At 37.0% G+C, this 16,200-nt stretch overlaps 1 protein-coding gene across 1 annotated transcript in view; it reads right to left on the minus strand.

Annotated features, from left to right (window-relative positions):
• The window catches only part of THADA (THADA armadillo repeat containing), a 418,709-nt gene that overhangs the window by 85,345 nt on the left and 317,164 nt on the right, over positions 1-16,200 (minus strand). Inside the window, exon 31 of the mRNA XM_074286698.1 lies at positions 10,976-11,070. Within this exon, the coding sequence (XP_074142799.1) occupies positions 10,976-11,070 (95 nt within the window). The remainder of the gene's footprint in view (positions 1-10,975; positions 11,071-16,200) is intronic.

The raw sequence follows: 16,200 nt of genomic DNA on the forward strand, positions 1-16,200 counted from the left end.
CTTTGGGAACTGAATGTGGATCACAACATAGTATTTTAACCTTTTTTGTTATTGTTTGACTTTTTTTTTCTTTTTCATATTTTCCCCCTTTTTGATCTGATTTCTCTTATGTAGCATGATAAATATGTTTAGAAGAACTGAATATATTTAACCCATATTGGATTGTTTGCTGTCTAAGGGAGGGGGGAAGAGAAGGAGAAAAATTTGGAACATAGGGTTCTGCAGGGGTGAATCTTTTTTTTTTTTTTAATAGTTTTTATTTACTAGATATATGCATGAGTAATTTTACAGCATTGACAATTGCCAAACCCTTTGTTCTAATTTTTCCCCTCCTTTCCCCCCTCTAGATAGCAGGTTGACCGATACATGTTAAATATGTTAGAGTATAAATTAAATAATACAATGTATGTATACATGTCCATACAGTTATTTTGCTGTACAAAAAGAATTGGACTTTGAAATAGTGTACAATTATCCTGTGAAGGAAATCCAAAATGCAGGCGGATAAAAATAGAGGGACTGGGAATTCTCTGTAGTGGTTCTTAGTCATACCCCAGAGTTCTTTCGCTGGGTGTAGCTGGTTCAGTTCTTTACTGCTCTATTGGAACTGATTTGGTTCCTCTCATTGTTGAAAATGGCCACATCCATCAGAATTGATCATCATACAGTACTGTTGTTGAAGTATACAACAATTTGCAGGGGTTAATCTTGAAAACTATCTTTGCATGTAATTTGAAAATAAAAGGCTGTTGTTTAAAAAAAAAAACAACAACAACACATACAGAAGAAAACTGAAGGGAAGCCAGAAGGAAACATAGAACAGCTTTGAAAGTATATGTTAAATGACTAATATAGAAATACATTTTACATGATTACACATATATAACCTATATCAAATTCCTTACCATCTTAAGGAGCAAGATAATAAGGGAGAAAGTTTGGAACTTAAATTTTTAAAATGAGTGTTAAAATTTGTCATTTTGTGTAATTAAAAAAAACTATTAAAATAATAAAAAGAGGGTATATGTTAAATTTGTTATATACTTAAAATTAAAAAAAAAACTAGCTTTCCATAACAGATGTACAGTTTCATTTTTTTCTGTTCTCTGTATGTATTTGATCCTTAACAAATACAAATTTTTTTAAAAAAAATTGAAAATGGCTATGTAACAATCTTTTAACCTCCTAGAACCTAAATATTCTCCTCTAAAGTGTTTATTTGTTTAAATTTCTTTTTTGTCCTTTGCTATGATTTAGACAGTATCAATCTTGACATGATAAGTTTTTCTAAGAATGTCTCTTTAAAAAAAAAAGAAATATGGAAAAGATATGGAAGATATGGAGATACTCCTGGAGGCTAAGGAATTGAGCGTCAGGGATCTATTGGACAAATATCTCATTTAAAGAATCAACAAACTGAAAAACATCCATAAAGACTGCTTTTACTAACCTTTCTCTCCATCAATGATGACATAGTTACTGCAATACTCCTTTTATTTCTTCCCAATAATACTCTATCTCATTCCCCACAGAAGCTAATCCAAATCTATACTTCCCTCCTCAAATATCCTGCTTCTCTTCTCTCCCTTGGAAGAGGATCCTTTTCTTATTTTAAAGAAAAAATTGAGTCCAAGAGTTTCCTAAGCACCAATTCTCCTCACCTCCTGATCTCTGTTCCCTCTTCTTTTCTTCTAGAACAAAGAGGCAGCCCTTCTTAATAAGACCATTGCTTGGGTGCATTTGAAACCCCTCTCCTCCCATTTTTCTCCAACAGATTTTATACACAATTATTCCTTCTCTTCAAACTTCAATATTTCCCAATTAACTAGTTTTTTCCTACTGACTCCAAACACACTCAAATCTCTCCATGTTTTAAAAAACCTTCATTCATCATTTTTTATAGCACAGTAATATTCCTTCACAATCCCATAAAAGATGCTATCTGTATCAAGAGAAAGAACTAATAGAACTATGCATAGAATTACTTTTACATATATAGATATAGATTACATATATAAATAGCTATAGATATGCATAGATAGATAAATACAGATAGGTAGAAAGAGCAATAGAAAGAACTATAAGAACTATGCATTGAATGATTTTTACATATATAGATATAGATTACACACATAAATTGATATAGATATGCATAGATAGATAAATAGAAAGAATTAATGGAATTAGGCAGAGAATGATTTTTACATATATATAGCTAGACATACAACTTTATTACATATTTAAAAGGAAGAGCAAGTTGTACATAATAGATTTGCAATTTCATGTGCAGTCATTGCTTCTTTAAAATTCCATATTATGGAAATGTTTGTTTTATTTCATAAATTAGAAATAAATATAATTTTAAAAAAGAAAGCCTTCCCTCTGCTCCACCAAACCCTCAAGCTACTATTTTTTGTTGCTCCTCCCATTTCTCTGCCAAACTTCTAGAAAAAAAACTCTTTCTACATTCATGCTCCTACCTTGTCCCTTCTCACTTATCCTTCAACTTTTTGCCCTTAGTCTGGCTCATGACCAACTCACTGACATCATTTTCTTAAAGGCCAAACTTCATGGTCTCTTCTCAATTCTCATCCTTTTCTATCTATATTGTAACATGCTCTCTTCCCGGATACTGTTTCCTCCCTGAGTATTCTGTGTATAGAGAGCAAGATTTGGATTTCAGAAAATCTAAATTCAAAACCAGCCTCAGGCACTTAAATAAATCAGGCAAATCATTAAATCTTTCTTAGTTTCCTCATTTGTAAAATGTGAATAATAAGAGCACTTATCTCCCAGGATTGTAGTGAGGTTTAAAAGAGATAATATGGAAAATACTTGCAAACCTTAACTTATATAAATACCAGCTGCTAATGTTATTTAATTATTAATTAATAATTAATGAATACCAGCTAAAGCTCCTCTCAGCATCCTTAATGGCTCCATCTAAGTCTCTCTTGATGACTCATCATGCACATCATCATACCCACTAACTGGGGATGTTCTTCTAAGTTAAATCATTTTCTCTTTTCTCTTCTTTACTGTTAACGGCAGTGTGTTTCTGTTTCCTCAGCCATTCCTCCGAGGGTTGGCTGTTAGAAGGGTCTAATGATATAATAGTTGTAAAGCCTTAGCATAGTAGGTGCTTAATAAATATTTGGTTCCTCCCTCCCTTCTTCCCTCTCGGGGGAGGGTCCTTTCTTTCTCATGGTTATATTATCAGTTCTTATAGGTTTAACTATCATCTTTAAGAAGGTGACTCATAGAAACATGTATATGTGTGTGTGTGTGTATATATATATATATATATACACACACACACACACATATATAGATAAGTAGATATAGACACACACATATCTACACACATGTATATATAATATATAGTTTACATTGTATTTTTATATATATATAATATATAGTTTATATATTTATATGTGTATATATATATATATATATGGGGGGGTGGGGGGGTGTATATATATATATATATGGGGGGGGTATGTGGGGTGTATATATACACATATATCTATGAATGAATGAAATATACTAGGATACCCCCTACCCAATCCCCCATGGAAAGTTAGGTGGTTCAGTGCAGAGAATGTTGGGCCTGGAGTCAGCAAGACACATCTTCCTGAATTCAAATCTGCCTTCAGTCAGTTATTAACTGTGTGACCTGAGCACTTAATCCTTTTGCCTCAGTTTCTCCATCTCTAAAATGAGCTGGAGGAGGAAACAGCAAACCACTCCACTATCTCTGCCAAAACAATCCAAATGGAGTCACAGAGAGTTGTACATGATTAAAACCACCCGACAGCAACAACCACCATCCCAAAAGACTCCCCCATGAGCTTCAGTTCTACATTACCAACTGCCTATTGGATATTTCTAATTGGGTATCTTAGAGACAACTCATCATATCCAAAACTTTAAAGGTGAAACTTTGAGACCAAAAAAAAAAAAAACTTCTTGGAAAAGCTCAAAAAAGATTTCAAAAAATCAAATGAGAAAGAGAGAAGAAAAATTGGGAAAAGGAATGAAAGTTATACAAGAGGGGCAGCCAAGTGGCGCAGTGGATAGAGCACCAGCTCTGAGTTCAAATTTGATCTCAGACACTTAACAATTTCCAGCTGTGTGATCCCGGGCAAGTTACTTAACTCCACTTAGCTAGGAAAAAATATATAATTGGAAAATATATAATTTTTTGGCCAAGTGGCCAAATCAAAACAAAACTCCACTGAAGAAAACAACTCCTCAAAAACTAAAATTGGCTAAATGGAAGAGGGAGATAAAAAGGCTAATTAAAAAAATTCTTAAAAATCAGAATTGGACAAACTAATGACTCTATGAAATATCAAGAATCAGTCAAACAAAATCAAAGGAATTTAAAAAATAGAAGAGGGCAGCTAGGTGGCGCAGTGGACAGAGCACCAACCCTGAAGTCAGGAGGGCCTGAGTTCAAATCTGACCTTAGGCACTTAACACGTCCTAGCTGTGTGATCCTGGGCAAGTCACTTAATCCTAATTGTCTCAGGAAAAAAAAGAAGAAGAAGAAGAAGATGTGAATTACCTCATACAAAAATGAAATGACCAGGAAAATAGATACAGGAAAAATAATTTAAGAATTAGTGGACTGTCTGAAAGCAATGATTTTTTAAAAAAGCGGGGGGGGGGGAGAGGAAGACAGTAAGGTAAGAAATTATTGTATCCTAGAATCACAGGGTAAAACAATCATTGAAAGAATCCACTGATCATCTCCTAAAAAGAAATCCCAAAATGAAAGCTCCAACATATAATGTAATCTAGAATTATCAGGTCAAGGAGAAAATACTGCAAGCAGCCAAAGATGAACAATTCAAATATCAGGGAGCCATAGTCAGAATTACACAAGATTTATCAGCTTCTACAATAAAGGATCAGAACGTTTGAAATACAAAATTCCAGAAGTCAGTGGAATTTGGATTACAATCATGAATCAACTACTTCCCTAGCAAAACAACATACTCTGACTATTCACTGAAATAGGAAATATCAATTTTTTTTGATAAAAGGGGCAAAGTTGAATAGAAATATATGATTTTCAAATATAAGACTCAAGAGACGCACAAAAAGGTAAACAGCAATTTATCACAAGGATAATACACTATGATTAGGTGGGATTTATAGCAGGAATGCAAGGCCAGTTCAGTATTAGAAAAAACTATCAGCAAAATTAAACATATCAATAACAAAACTTACAGAAATACGATTATCTCAATAGATGCAGAAAAAGCTTTTCATAAAATACAATACTCATTAAAAAAACACTAGACATCATAGGAATAAATGGAGTTTTCCTTAAAATGATAAGTAGATCAGCAAGCATTGTAAGTAATTGGGATAAGCTAGAAGCATTCCCAATAAGATCAGAGGGTGCCCATTATTAACATTATAATTTAATATTATACTAGAAAGGTTAACTTCAGGTCCAAGAAAAGAAAAAGAAATTGAAGGAATTAGGAAAGGCAACAAGGAAATTATAACTCTTTTGTTGCACATCATGTGATTCTTAGAGAATTGATGAAAAAACTACTTGAAATAATTAACAACTTTAGCAAAGTTGCAGGAACTAAAATAAACCTACAAATCATCAGCACTTCTATAATTGCAGGCAATATTTGAGAATCTACCTGCTGAGACAAATCCAGGAACTATATGAACACAATTATAAAATACTTTTCACACAAAGATTTAAATAAAGTCAGATCTAAAAAAATATCATTTTTTATGAGTTAATATAATAAAAATGAAAAATTTACCTAGATTAGCTTGCTTATTCAGTGCCATACCAATCAAGATATAAAAATTATTTAATAGAGCTTGAAAAACAAAATTCATCTGAAAGAATGAAAGGTCAAGAACATCAAGGGAATTAAAGGAAAAAAAATGCAAAGGAAGATGGCCTAGCTATACCAGATCTAATTTGAAACTGGCTAAGAAATAAGAGTGGTAGATCACTGGAATAGATAAGATACACAAGACACAATAGTCAATGACTACAGTAATCTACTGTTTGATAAACTCTAAGACTCCAGCTTCTGGGATAAGAACTCACTATCTGACAAAAACTGCTGAGAAAACTGAAAATCAGTATAACAGAAACTAAGCATAGACCAACATCTCATACCCTATGGTAGATAAGATTGAAATGGGTCCATGATTTTGATATAAAGGGTGATACTATAAGCAAATTAGGAGATCAAGGAATAGTTTACCTGCCAGATCTATAGAGAAAGAAAAAATTTATGACCAAACGAGTCAGAGAACATTATGAAATGTAAAATGGATAAATTTGATTACATTAAATTTAAAAGTTTTTGCAAAAATAAAATCAATGCAAAGAAAATCAAAGTTGAAAAACAATTTCAACAAGTGTTTCTTATAAAATTTCTCAAATATATAAAGAACTGAATCAAATTTATAAGAGTACAAGTCATTTCCCAATTAACAAATGGTCAAAAGATATTGACAGGCATTGTTCAGGTAAATTTAATTCAGGGAATATTCTAAATTACTATTGATTAGAGAAATGCAAATCAAAACAACTCTGAAATACCACCTCACATCTATCAGATTGGCTACTATGACATAAGAGGAAAATGATAAATGTTGGAGAAGATGATGTGGGAAAATTGGAACACTAATGCACTGTTGGTGGAATTGTAAACTGATCCAACCATACTGGGGAGCAATTCTGAACTATGCCCAAAGGGCTATAAAACTATGCATACTCTTTCATCCTGTACTAGATTTATATCCCAAAGAGATAACAAAAATGGAAAAGGACTCACATGTACAAAAATATAACAGCTCTTTTTGTGGTGACAAAGAACTGGGAATTGAAGGGATGTCCATCAATTGGGAAATGGCTGAACAAATTGCGATATCTGAATGCAGTGGGATACTATTGTGTTATAAGAAATGATCAGCAGGATGATTTCAGAAAAGCCTGAGAAGACTTACATGAACTGATACTGAGTGAAATTTGTAGAACCAAAAGAACATTTTACACAATAATAGCAATATTGTTCAAAAAGCAACTCTGACAGACTTTGTTCTTCTCAGAAAAAAAAAATGATCAAAGATAATTCCAAAAGACTCATGATGGAAAATGCCATGGAAAATGCTACTCGCCTCCAAAGAAAGAACCAGGGAGCCTGAAGCCAGATTGAAGCATACTATTTTCTTTTTTTTTTTTTTTTTATTAAAGCTTTTTATTTATAAAACATATATATATATATGGGTAAGAAGCATATTATTTTCACTTTTTTCTTTCTTTCTCATGGATTTTTCCTTTTGTTCTGATTCTTCTTTTGTGACATGATAAATGTGGAAGTGTGTTTAACATGATTGTACATGTACAACTTATTTCAGATTTCTTGCTATTTTAGGAAAGCAAGGGAGAAAAATTTGGAATTCAAAATATTGTAAAACTGAATGTTGAAAACTACATGTTTTATTACATTACGTGTAATTAGAAAAAATTAAAATACTATTAAGTGGGGGGAAATTTTTAAGAAAGAAAAATAAAGCAAAATGAAATAGAAACTAGGCTAGAGAGACACAGAGAGAGAGAGGGAGGGAGGGAGGGAGGGAGAGAGAGAGAGAGAGAGAGAGACAGAGAGACAGAGAGAGACAGACACAGAGACAGACACAGAGACAGAGACAGAGACAGAGAGAGAAAGAGAGAGAGAGAAAGAGAGAGAAAGACAGAGACAGAGAGAGACAGAGAGAGATTAGGAAAGAGAATAAAGATTATAGTAGTGCAATCTGCTACCAGATGGTAAAAGGGGATGTGATCAAGGGTGCACATAACAAGCTTGCCTTCCAAGAAAGGCCACCTTTTTGTTGGAGATTGTTGAAAAGGAATAAAATGGGGAATAATAACAACAGGTTTCAAAATGAAAAGGAGAGGAGAATCATGAGATAAGAATGATTCAATTATACAAATTCTATCATGTTTGCTGAAAATCAGTTATGTTCTTTTACAGTTCTCAGAAATCTAGAGTGATAGAATTAATCATTATGAAATAATATAAGACAATTGTTTTCAATTGCATGCTAAATTATGTAGAACTCTGGATGAATGTGAAGAAATGAAGGAAGGAAGGAAGGAAGGATGAACTTTACAGAAAATACTGGTCTTTAAAAGGTAGCCTTTGACTAACCAATGGACAAAGGGATATACTTATAAAATTAAAGGTTTCTATTTCTTATTGATAATAATGACAAACCAAGAAGTCTCTTTTAAACAGACACATGTAGATAACAGATGTGTAATATCCTTAAGGCATCTGATCACAGTTGTGAACTATGAACAATACCCATGGTACAAACACATATGCTGTTAGTGGGTAAGACCATATTTTATTAATGGGGTTAGGTCCTCCTGCCTCATTCACTGGGGATGCGGATAGGTGGGAAGGAATTTGCTTCTTTACCCAAGAAGGAATACGTGAAAGTAGGAGGGAGATCAGATGCCAAATTACTCATAGGCTTGAGCATCCTCCAGGGCCCACAAGGAACCATGAGAAGATGGCACTGAATAGAGACACTAGTGCTATGAGAGCACTATGGGGAGGAGCAAGCTCAAGGGCCTTAGGACACCTGGGGTCACTGAGGGAGCCACATGTACCAAGGAGACCTGAGGATGGACCTTGTCTATGTATATGTGCACTAAAGAGCAAACAGGCTGTATTCTCTTGTATTGAGAGCTGTGGAGAGATTCTAAGTCTTGAGAGAAGCTGAGACCCACAGACAACAAGTAGTATTTTCCAATTTCTGCAAACTAAGCTTGAATCCTCAGTTACTTTTATCTCCTCCTTCTTTTGGTCCTCTGAGTTAAGAACTGACATTTCCCCCTCTGCAACATGCTTCTCTTCCTCTCTCAGGACCTTTTTACTTCTCGTCTACACTATCACAGTCACTTACCAAGGGGTCTCCCTGTCATTTCTCTTCTTCCTCTAGGTGACTCCATGCAATGCCCCTGGACTGTATTTTTTAAAATCTGGCTCCTATGACTATCAAACTTTTTGCCTAAAAACTCTTCAGTGGCTCCCCATTACCTGCTAAACAAGATCCAAACTCCTACATTTAGCCTTCAAGGCCCTACATGATTTGGGCCCCCAATACTCCAATGCCGGCCTCATCTCCTCTCTGCACATAAAATACTGCAGCCAAATCAGATCACCAGTTATCCTCCAAACTACTTTTTCCTCTGCTTCTATACTTTCTATGCTCAGCTTCCTACACCTGAAACGTCCTTTCTTCTCAGCTTCATTTAACCCTTCCTTTAAGACTCATTTTCTCCAGGGAGCTTTTTCTGTTTCCTCCCATCTAGAAGAAATCTCCTTCTCCCAGCAGAGGAAATGTTTATTTTATTGCACATACAAAGCATTTAATAAAACTGAATGGATGAGCCACTAAATCGCTTTATGCCTTTCTTATTACATTTTCACATTATATCTTAAAGTATTACTATTAATTATTGGATTATTATTAAGACTATATTAGATTCATCTTCCTAAGTTAAAATCTGCTCTAGTTGTAGGTTGTGCAGAACGACCTTGGGCTGAGGCCATAATCCTGCTTACCTCAGTTTCCTCCCCTGGAAAATAAGCTGGAGAAGGAAATGGCAAACTACACCAAAGTCTTTGCCAAGGAAACCCCGAACGGGTTACAAAGAGGTGGCTGAACTACAGACTCATCCTGTGCCTGCTTCATCCCTTCTACAAGACTAAGGGCAGAGATTGTGTGATGATGTCACGTCCTCCATCCCTCCTCCCCAAGGCCCAGAACAGGACCTGCAAACAAAGAGTGTTCAGGAAGTCTCTGTTAAATGAGTGGGTTTGCATCCAGCATATAGAGACAGAGAGATGCCTTGCCCCGGAAGGTCATCAGCGCGTGTCTCCTGGCCGTGGGCCCGGGCTCGGGGGTTTAAGGCACACAGACCTCGCTCCGGACTCACGGAATCGGGCACAGCGTTCCCCACGACCAGGGCCGGCCGTTAGCAGCCTGAACGCATTTCCTGAAGACAACAAATCATAGACAAGGAAGCCCAGGAACAGCCTGGCGTGCTGCTGCTCGGACCTGCCTTTGTAACTGTAGCCTTCAGACAGGCCTAATCAATTAGAAGGGCTGATTTTAACCAGTCGCAGGCTCATTATGCTGCATTCCGCTTTGTGTTGATGAAAATCAGTTTCAGTCTGTGGCCTGGAACTCATGTACAGCAACTTCCTGAGGCCTCTTACATAAACACATCAAGAAACATTTTTATTTGCAGTCGTTCCCCCCTTTTATTTTAAGGGAGCAACTCTGGGAATCCAGATTAAATGAAAATGATTTGAAGCCTGGACTCAGAAACATACACATACATATAGATGTAAATATACACAATGTATGCACGTGCACACACATACACACATATACATACATGTACATATATACATATATGTGTGTATGTATATATAGACACACAAACACACACATATTTTTTTTTTTTTTATGTAGGGGAAAGATATTTGAACCAAGACCTTCAGAAAGAAATTATTTGCATTATTTCAGGTGGACTTTGAGAGAGATTCCTAAATATTAGCTCCTGGCACAGCTTCACCATCTCCACATAGCAAAGAGAATATCCTACAAGAAACAGATTCTCCCAGACTTTAAAAGACACAAGATTTAGGTCCTTCCCCCAATGGCATTTTTCAGCATCTATTGTTTTGTTTTTTAGCAGTATCTCAAGGAAGAATAATAGGACGGACCCTCTTTCATGTGATATGTGGTTAGACTCAAAAACCCCCGCAGGGTGGAGGACAACACAAAACCGCACAGGCATGGCGCGGAGTCCGCGTTGTGGGACTGGCGCGTCCAAAACGGGATGCAAATCCTGTAAAGATTCCAAATCGAGCTGCAGAATACACGGGATGAGTCATACCTGGCTGGCTTCCCTCTGGGGCTTTGTCAAGGCAGCGAGTCAGTAGGATGAGGATATCGATACAGGCGGCTCTGGTCACCAGACAAGGGTTCTGCCTGGAAAGTAAAAGGACAGAAGGTAAATAAAGCCATCTTCAGTCCCCCTGGGCCACGGCGGCGATTATTAAGCATCCCAGTCCCACGGCTCCAGCACTCAAGAAGGAAATCAAAGGAAGACGTGGGGCTAGGGCTAATGTAATGTAAGTTCTGGCCAAGTAATGAAAAGCAAAGAACAAAAGGGCCATACCATATCCATATTATCTTTTGTTATAAAACAAAGAGAGGAAAAACACACTCTGTAAAAGTGGGTAATTTCTGGAAAAACCTCAAACTGACCATGAAAAATCCCTGTTTGACATTTTAAAGAAAAAGAACTCATTGACATGTGGCAAACCATAACTATGGGTTTAAAATAACGAGCTAAACAACAAACAAATGCAAGAAATTAAAAACATGGGAGCCAAACGCTGTTGTTTTTTTAAATAAGTGGATTTTTAAAAATAAGTAGAGCAACGAATTTTACCCCTTAAACAACACAATGGAGATTAACCAGCTCCAAACTTTGTGTCCTAGATGGAAAAGGAAGAAGGAAAATTTCCTTGTAAAAAGCCCAAAATTGACGCTCAAGCCATATTTTTGTTAAATAGGAGGTCAACCGCCTGTGCCTGGTCTCACATCCGCCACCCAGCCGCCTAGCTTTCTGGCTTTGAATTCTAGAATCTGTATCTTGCCCACCAAATTCTAAGGCGAGATTGGAGAGATGTGAATCTGACCAGAGATATCACATTTACTTAAAAGAGAAATAGGGGCCCCTAAACTATACATAAGGATTCCTGAAGACCACGTATTAACTTAGAAAACCACATATGTTTATAGATTTTAAAAATTAATTTATTTATTTTACATATTTCCCAATTACATTTTAATCTGGTTGGCCTACATTTAGGAGTGCTGTGGGGGGACATGGTTAATACTTCTAAACTGAACAATAATACAGCTAGATGAATTTAGAACTGGCGGTCAGCTCTAAATTCTTAATCAAGCAATCGATTACTTTTTGATTAATAGTCTGATGACATCATGATGGGAGCTCAGGCTAACGTGATCTGGTCTTGGCTTTCTGCAGTGTATCATTTTTGCCAAACAAAATGAATAAAGCCAAGATCATTCTATCAGTCAACAAACATTTAATAATCATTTGCTACATACCGAGTCCTTGAAATATAAAGAAAGTGGAAAACAAGGAAGAATTCTCACAAAATAGCATCACTTTTTTTCTGTGAATTAGAAGGCAAATATCTTAGCTGAAAGGGTGGGAAAGGGGATGCCAAGAGAAACTCAAAGGTTTAAATAGCTGCTGGAGGAGTGGGGTAGTCCACGAGATTAGAGAGGTAGAAAAGGACTGTTGTTGCAGTGAGAGCCCAGTTGAAATTATATAACAAATTTGTAATGGACCTAGTTGGTAATTCCATGAATTTCTCTAAATAGATGGAACGCTAATCAAAATGGTTGAGGATATTAAACTGAGAGATAAGATGAGAGTCAGGGTCCAGAAAGACCATTACAAACTGGAGTTTGGGGCCAAATCTAATAAAATGAAATTCTGAAAAGATAAATATAAAACTTTGTACTTGGATTTATATTTTACAAGAAAAAGATGGAGAAGGCACAGATGGACAGCAGTTTGCTGGAAGAAAAACCTGGGAGTTTTAGTGTACTACAAACTCCATCATTGTCAGAATGATGTGGCAACCAAAAAACTAATGCAATCTGAAGACTTCATTAAAAGAAGAATGGCTTCCAGGAATAAAATGGCACATTCTCTGGTTAGGCCACATTTGACATCCTACATTTGGTTCTGAGAAACCCAGTTTAAGATACATAAGCTGCAAAGTGTCTGGAAGAGACCAACTAGAGGAGGGAACAAAATCTATGAGTCTATGACATACAGGATCAGCTGAAGGAAAGGGATGTTTAAATCAGAGAAAAACAGACCCAGGAAGTATATGATAAGAGTCTTTAACTAACTTAAAGAATGATGTGTGGACTTGATCTGTCTGGCCTTAGAATACGGAGCAAGGAGCAAGGCAAATAGGAAAATTTATCATTTATCGAATTACCAATTTCAAAATTATCTTTTTATCAGAGACTGTGATAGAGTGAATACAGAACTAGCCTCCAAGCCAAGAACATCTGGATTCAAGTCTTGCCTTTGACACATGTTGACTTTGGGACCCTGAGCAAGTCACCTAATTTAGGTAACTTTCTGAGACTGCAACTTTGCAGGAAAAGGGGCTGGCCTGTAATGTTAAGGGGCTTTTCAGTGTCTGGGCGTTCCCTGTATCATCCTTTATCTTTATGTCTGCAAAACTTTACTTTTACATATGGATAAAACTGGACCGGATGATCTGGGAAAGTGGTGGGTTCCTCTACTTTTACCTCTTTAAGCATAACATTATTGAGGATATTATGGTGGGGATTCCTTTTGTATTTGGGTTGATCTAAGTGGACTCCAAAACCCTGTCCGCCTCTACATTGACATTTTCTATGGCTCATCCTCTCTCATACCGGATCTCAATCCATTCCCAGTCTTACCTTAGTTTTTCCACTTCTGGCTTCCTGTCCTAGCTATCTCCATCATTCATAAGGCCCCAAATTTGTGAAACATTGTTTATTGGCAGACACCACACAGAGACTGTGTCATTCTGGAAAACCAGGAGGCCATTTCTGGGATGAATCTACCAAAACTTTACTTAGACCTATTTTATGTCTACCTTTTGTGCTTGATGAAAACAGGAGTATACAAGTGAAGGTAAATGTGGTTCCCTCCCCTAATGAGATCATGTTAAAAATATACAATCAAACCAGAGGTAAATGTTAAATATCACAATAAAATACATAAACGATACCTGCTTCAGTATGTAGGAAGCTGTAAAATAGTAGAAAGAGTGCTGGTGAAAAGAGATATGATAAAGAGCCTGGCACTTAAGCTGAGGCTTGAAGGATGAATAAATCTAGAGCAACAGAGTAGGAGAATATGCTGAGAAAGGTAAAAAGACAAAAAAAAAAAAAAAAGGCCAGAATGAGTAAGACCATAAAGAGACAACATGGACACCATGCAGATACCAAGCAGACTTGTGGTTATATATTGTCCCAGGATGGAAGAAATAAGCTGGGATTGGCTTTTAGGTAAACAGTTTTATGCAATGGGGTCTTGTTAAGTGCAATAATTTGCTTCCTGCTTCCCAGTTGTTCTGAAGGAGCTCCCATCCATTGAGTCATATATTCTTGCTGCTGGATGGGGTCCATTAGGTTTATCAGTCCACAGAGTCATTTATTGGCAGAAATATTAAAATACTCATGGCTACACGTTTCACTCCTTCAATTTTCATGACCCTTGTACAGAATAAGGATGGAAAGTCACTGGGAAGCTAGTACGACTTTAGGTTCTGAATACAAAGACTAAATCTATAGCATTTTGCCAGGTGGGTTTCCCCTACATTTTCCCCAGAATGAACATGTCCTGGCTGTTCTTCCCACTTTGTGGGATATAACTAGATCTATTATGGCTGCTTATATATATCAACAGGGTCAGGCAGCTCAAGGCAGCCAACTGGACAATGAAAAGCACATTCAGATACAGCTGTGTCAGATTCCAGGAAAAAGGAAGGGACCTGGGGACCATGGATGATCCCAAAGAGGAAAGGCTGACTCCAGCTTCCAATTTGGCTCTGGGAGAAATTCTGATCCAAGGCCAGCTGCTTCGGGTTCCACCCTGCAGGATATCTGGGAGCTGGGGCAGAATCACAGAACTGGGCTGCCTTCTGAGGAGGCTTGAAAAGTGGGTCAGGTCAAGTCAATGGCCATTAATGAAGCACTTACTATGTGCGGGGCAGAGTGCTAAATCCTGGAAATAGGAATAAAAGTAAAAAAAAAAAAAAAAGCTCCTCTCTTCAAGCAGCTTACCTTCTAAAGGGGGAAGATAATACATGGAAGGGGGGAAAGAGGAAGAAGGAGATATCAGCCTTTAGGGCACAAAACAGAAAGTCCAGGGTTAGAAGTCCAGCCTGGAGAAAAATGAAAATAAGACTGGCCCGATCTTCCTCCTCAGTAGGGAGATTCTGGAAGGAACAGGCCAGTCACAGCGGGAGGCTTTAGGGGTGAAGGGTACCTCCAATATGACAACTTCAGGGGTTAAGCAAACTTCCAGTATGAAAGACTCAGAGTCTTCCCTCTTTTCTTCCTCCCTTCCCCTCTTCCTTTCTCTCTCTTTTCCTCCTTCCCCATCACTCTTTCTTTCTTCTTGATCTTATTTTCTCTCTTCTTTCTTTTTCTATCTCCTCTTCTCTCCTTCACTCTCTCTCCTTTTCCTCTCTCTCCTCCCTCTCTCTTTCCCCCAACTCTTTTTTTCTCTTCCTCCCTTATTCTTACTCTTGTTCTATTACCTTTCTCTTTCTTCCCTCATCTCTTTTTTCCTTTTTTGCCCTTCTCCCTTCTACTTCTCTCCTTCACCTTTCCTCTTCCCCCTCACTCTTTCTCCCTCCTTCCTCCATGTCTTTTTTCTCTTCCTCCCTTATTCTCATTCTAGTTCCATCTCCTTTCTCTTATCTCTTTCTTCCTTCCTTCATCTTTTCCCCTTTTTTCCTTTCCCCTCCTCCCTTTTACTTCTCTCTTTCATTCTTTCCTCTTCCCACCTTTCTCTCCCTTCCCTCACCCCTCAGGTTTTGTTCTAAACTAGACCATTTGGTCCTTTAACAGTTAAGGGTGAGACAGAGGTATGTTTTGGGCCTGTCATTATACTTTTGATAACAGAAATGACATTTCTGGGAAGAGGAAGCCAGTTAGATAGGGGATTGAAACCTAAGGGTTAGGGAGGTAAGTGGAGGTGGGAGCAAGGATTGGGATTTCTTCACCTCTCTTCCCCAAATGAACAATCCCAGCATTGCTCACAATTCAATGAACACTTAGAATGTTTGAAATCAATCAGACAGTATTTGTGTTGTACAGAAGGGCTGTATATCAGATAACAACAATACATAAAAGTGATTTCAGGAAAGGGTTTCAAGTCCCATCCCCTTATAGGGTGATGCTCATTCATCTGCTAAAATGAAGGTTCCATTTGGAACCACATTTCAATGACTTTTTTTTTAATTCATTTTCAAGTCAGACATACAGCTGCACTTGAGC

This window comes from Sminthopsis crassicaudata, chromosome 2 (assembly GCF_048593235.1).
Source record: "Sminthopsis crassicaudata isolate SCR6 chromosome 2, ASM4859323v1, whole genome shotgun sequence".
NCBI classification, from domain to species: domain Eukaryota; kingdom Metazoa; phylum Chordata; class Mammalia; order Dasyuromorphia; family Dasyuridae; genus Sminthopsis; species Sminthopsis crassicaudata.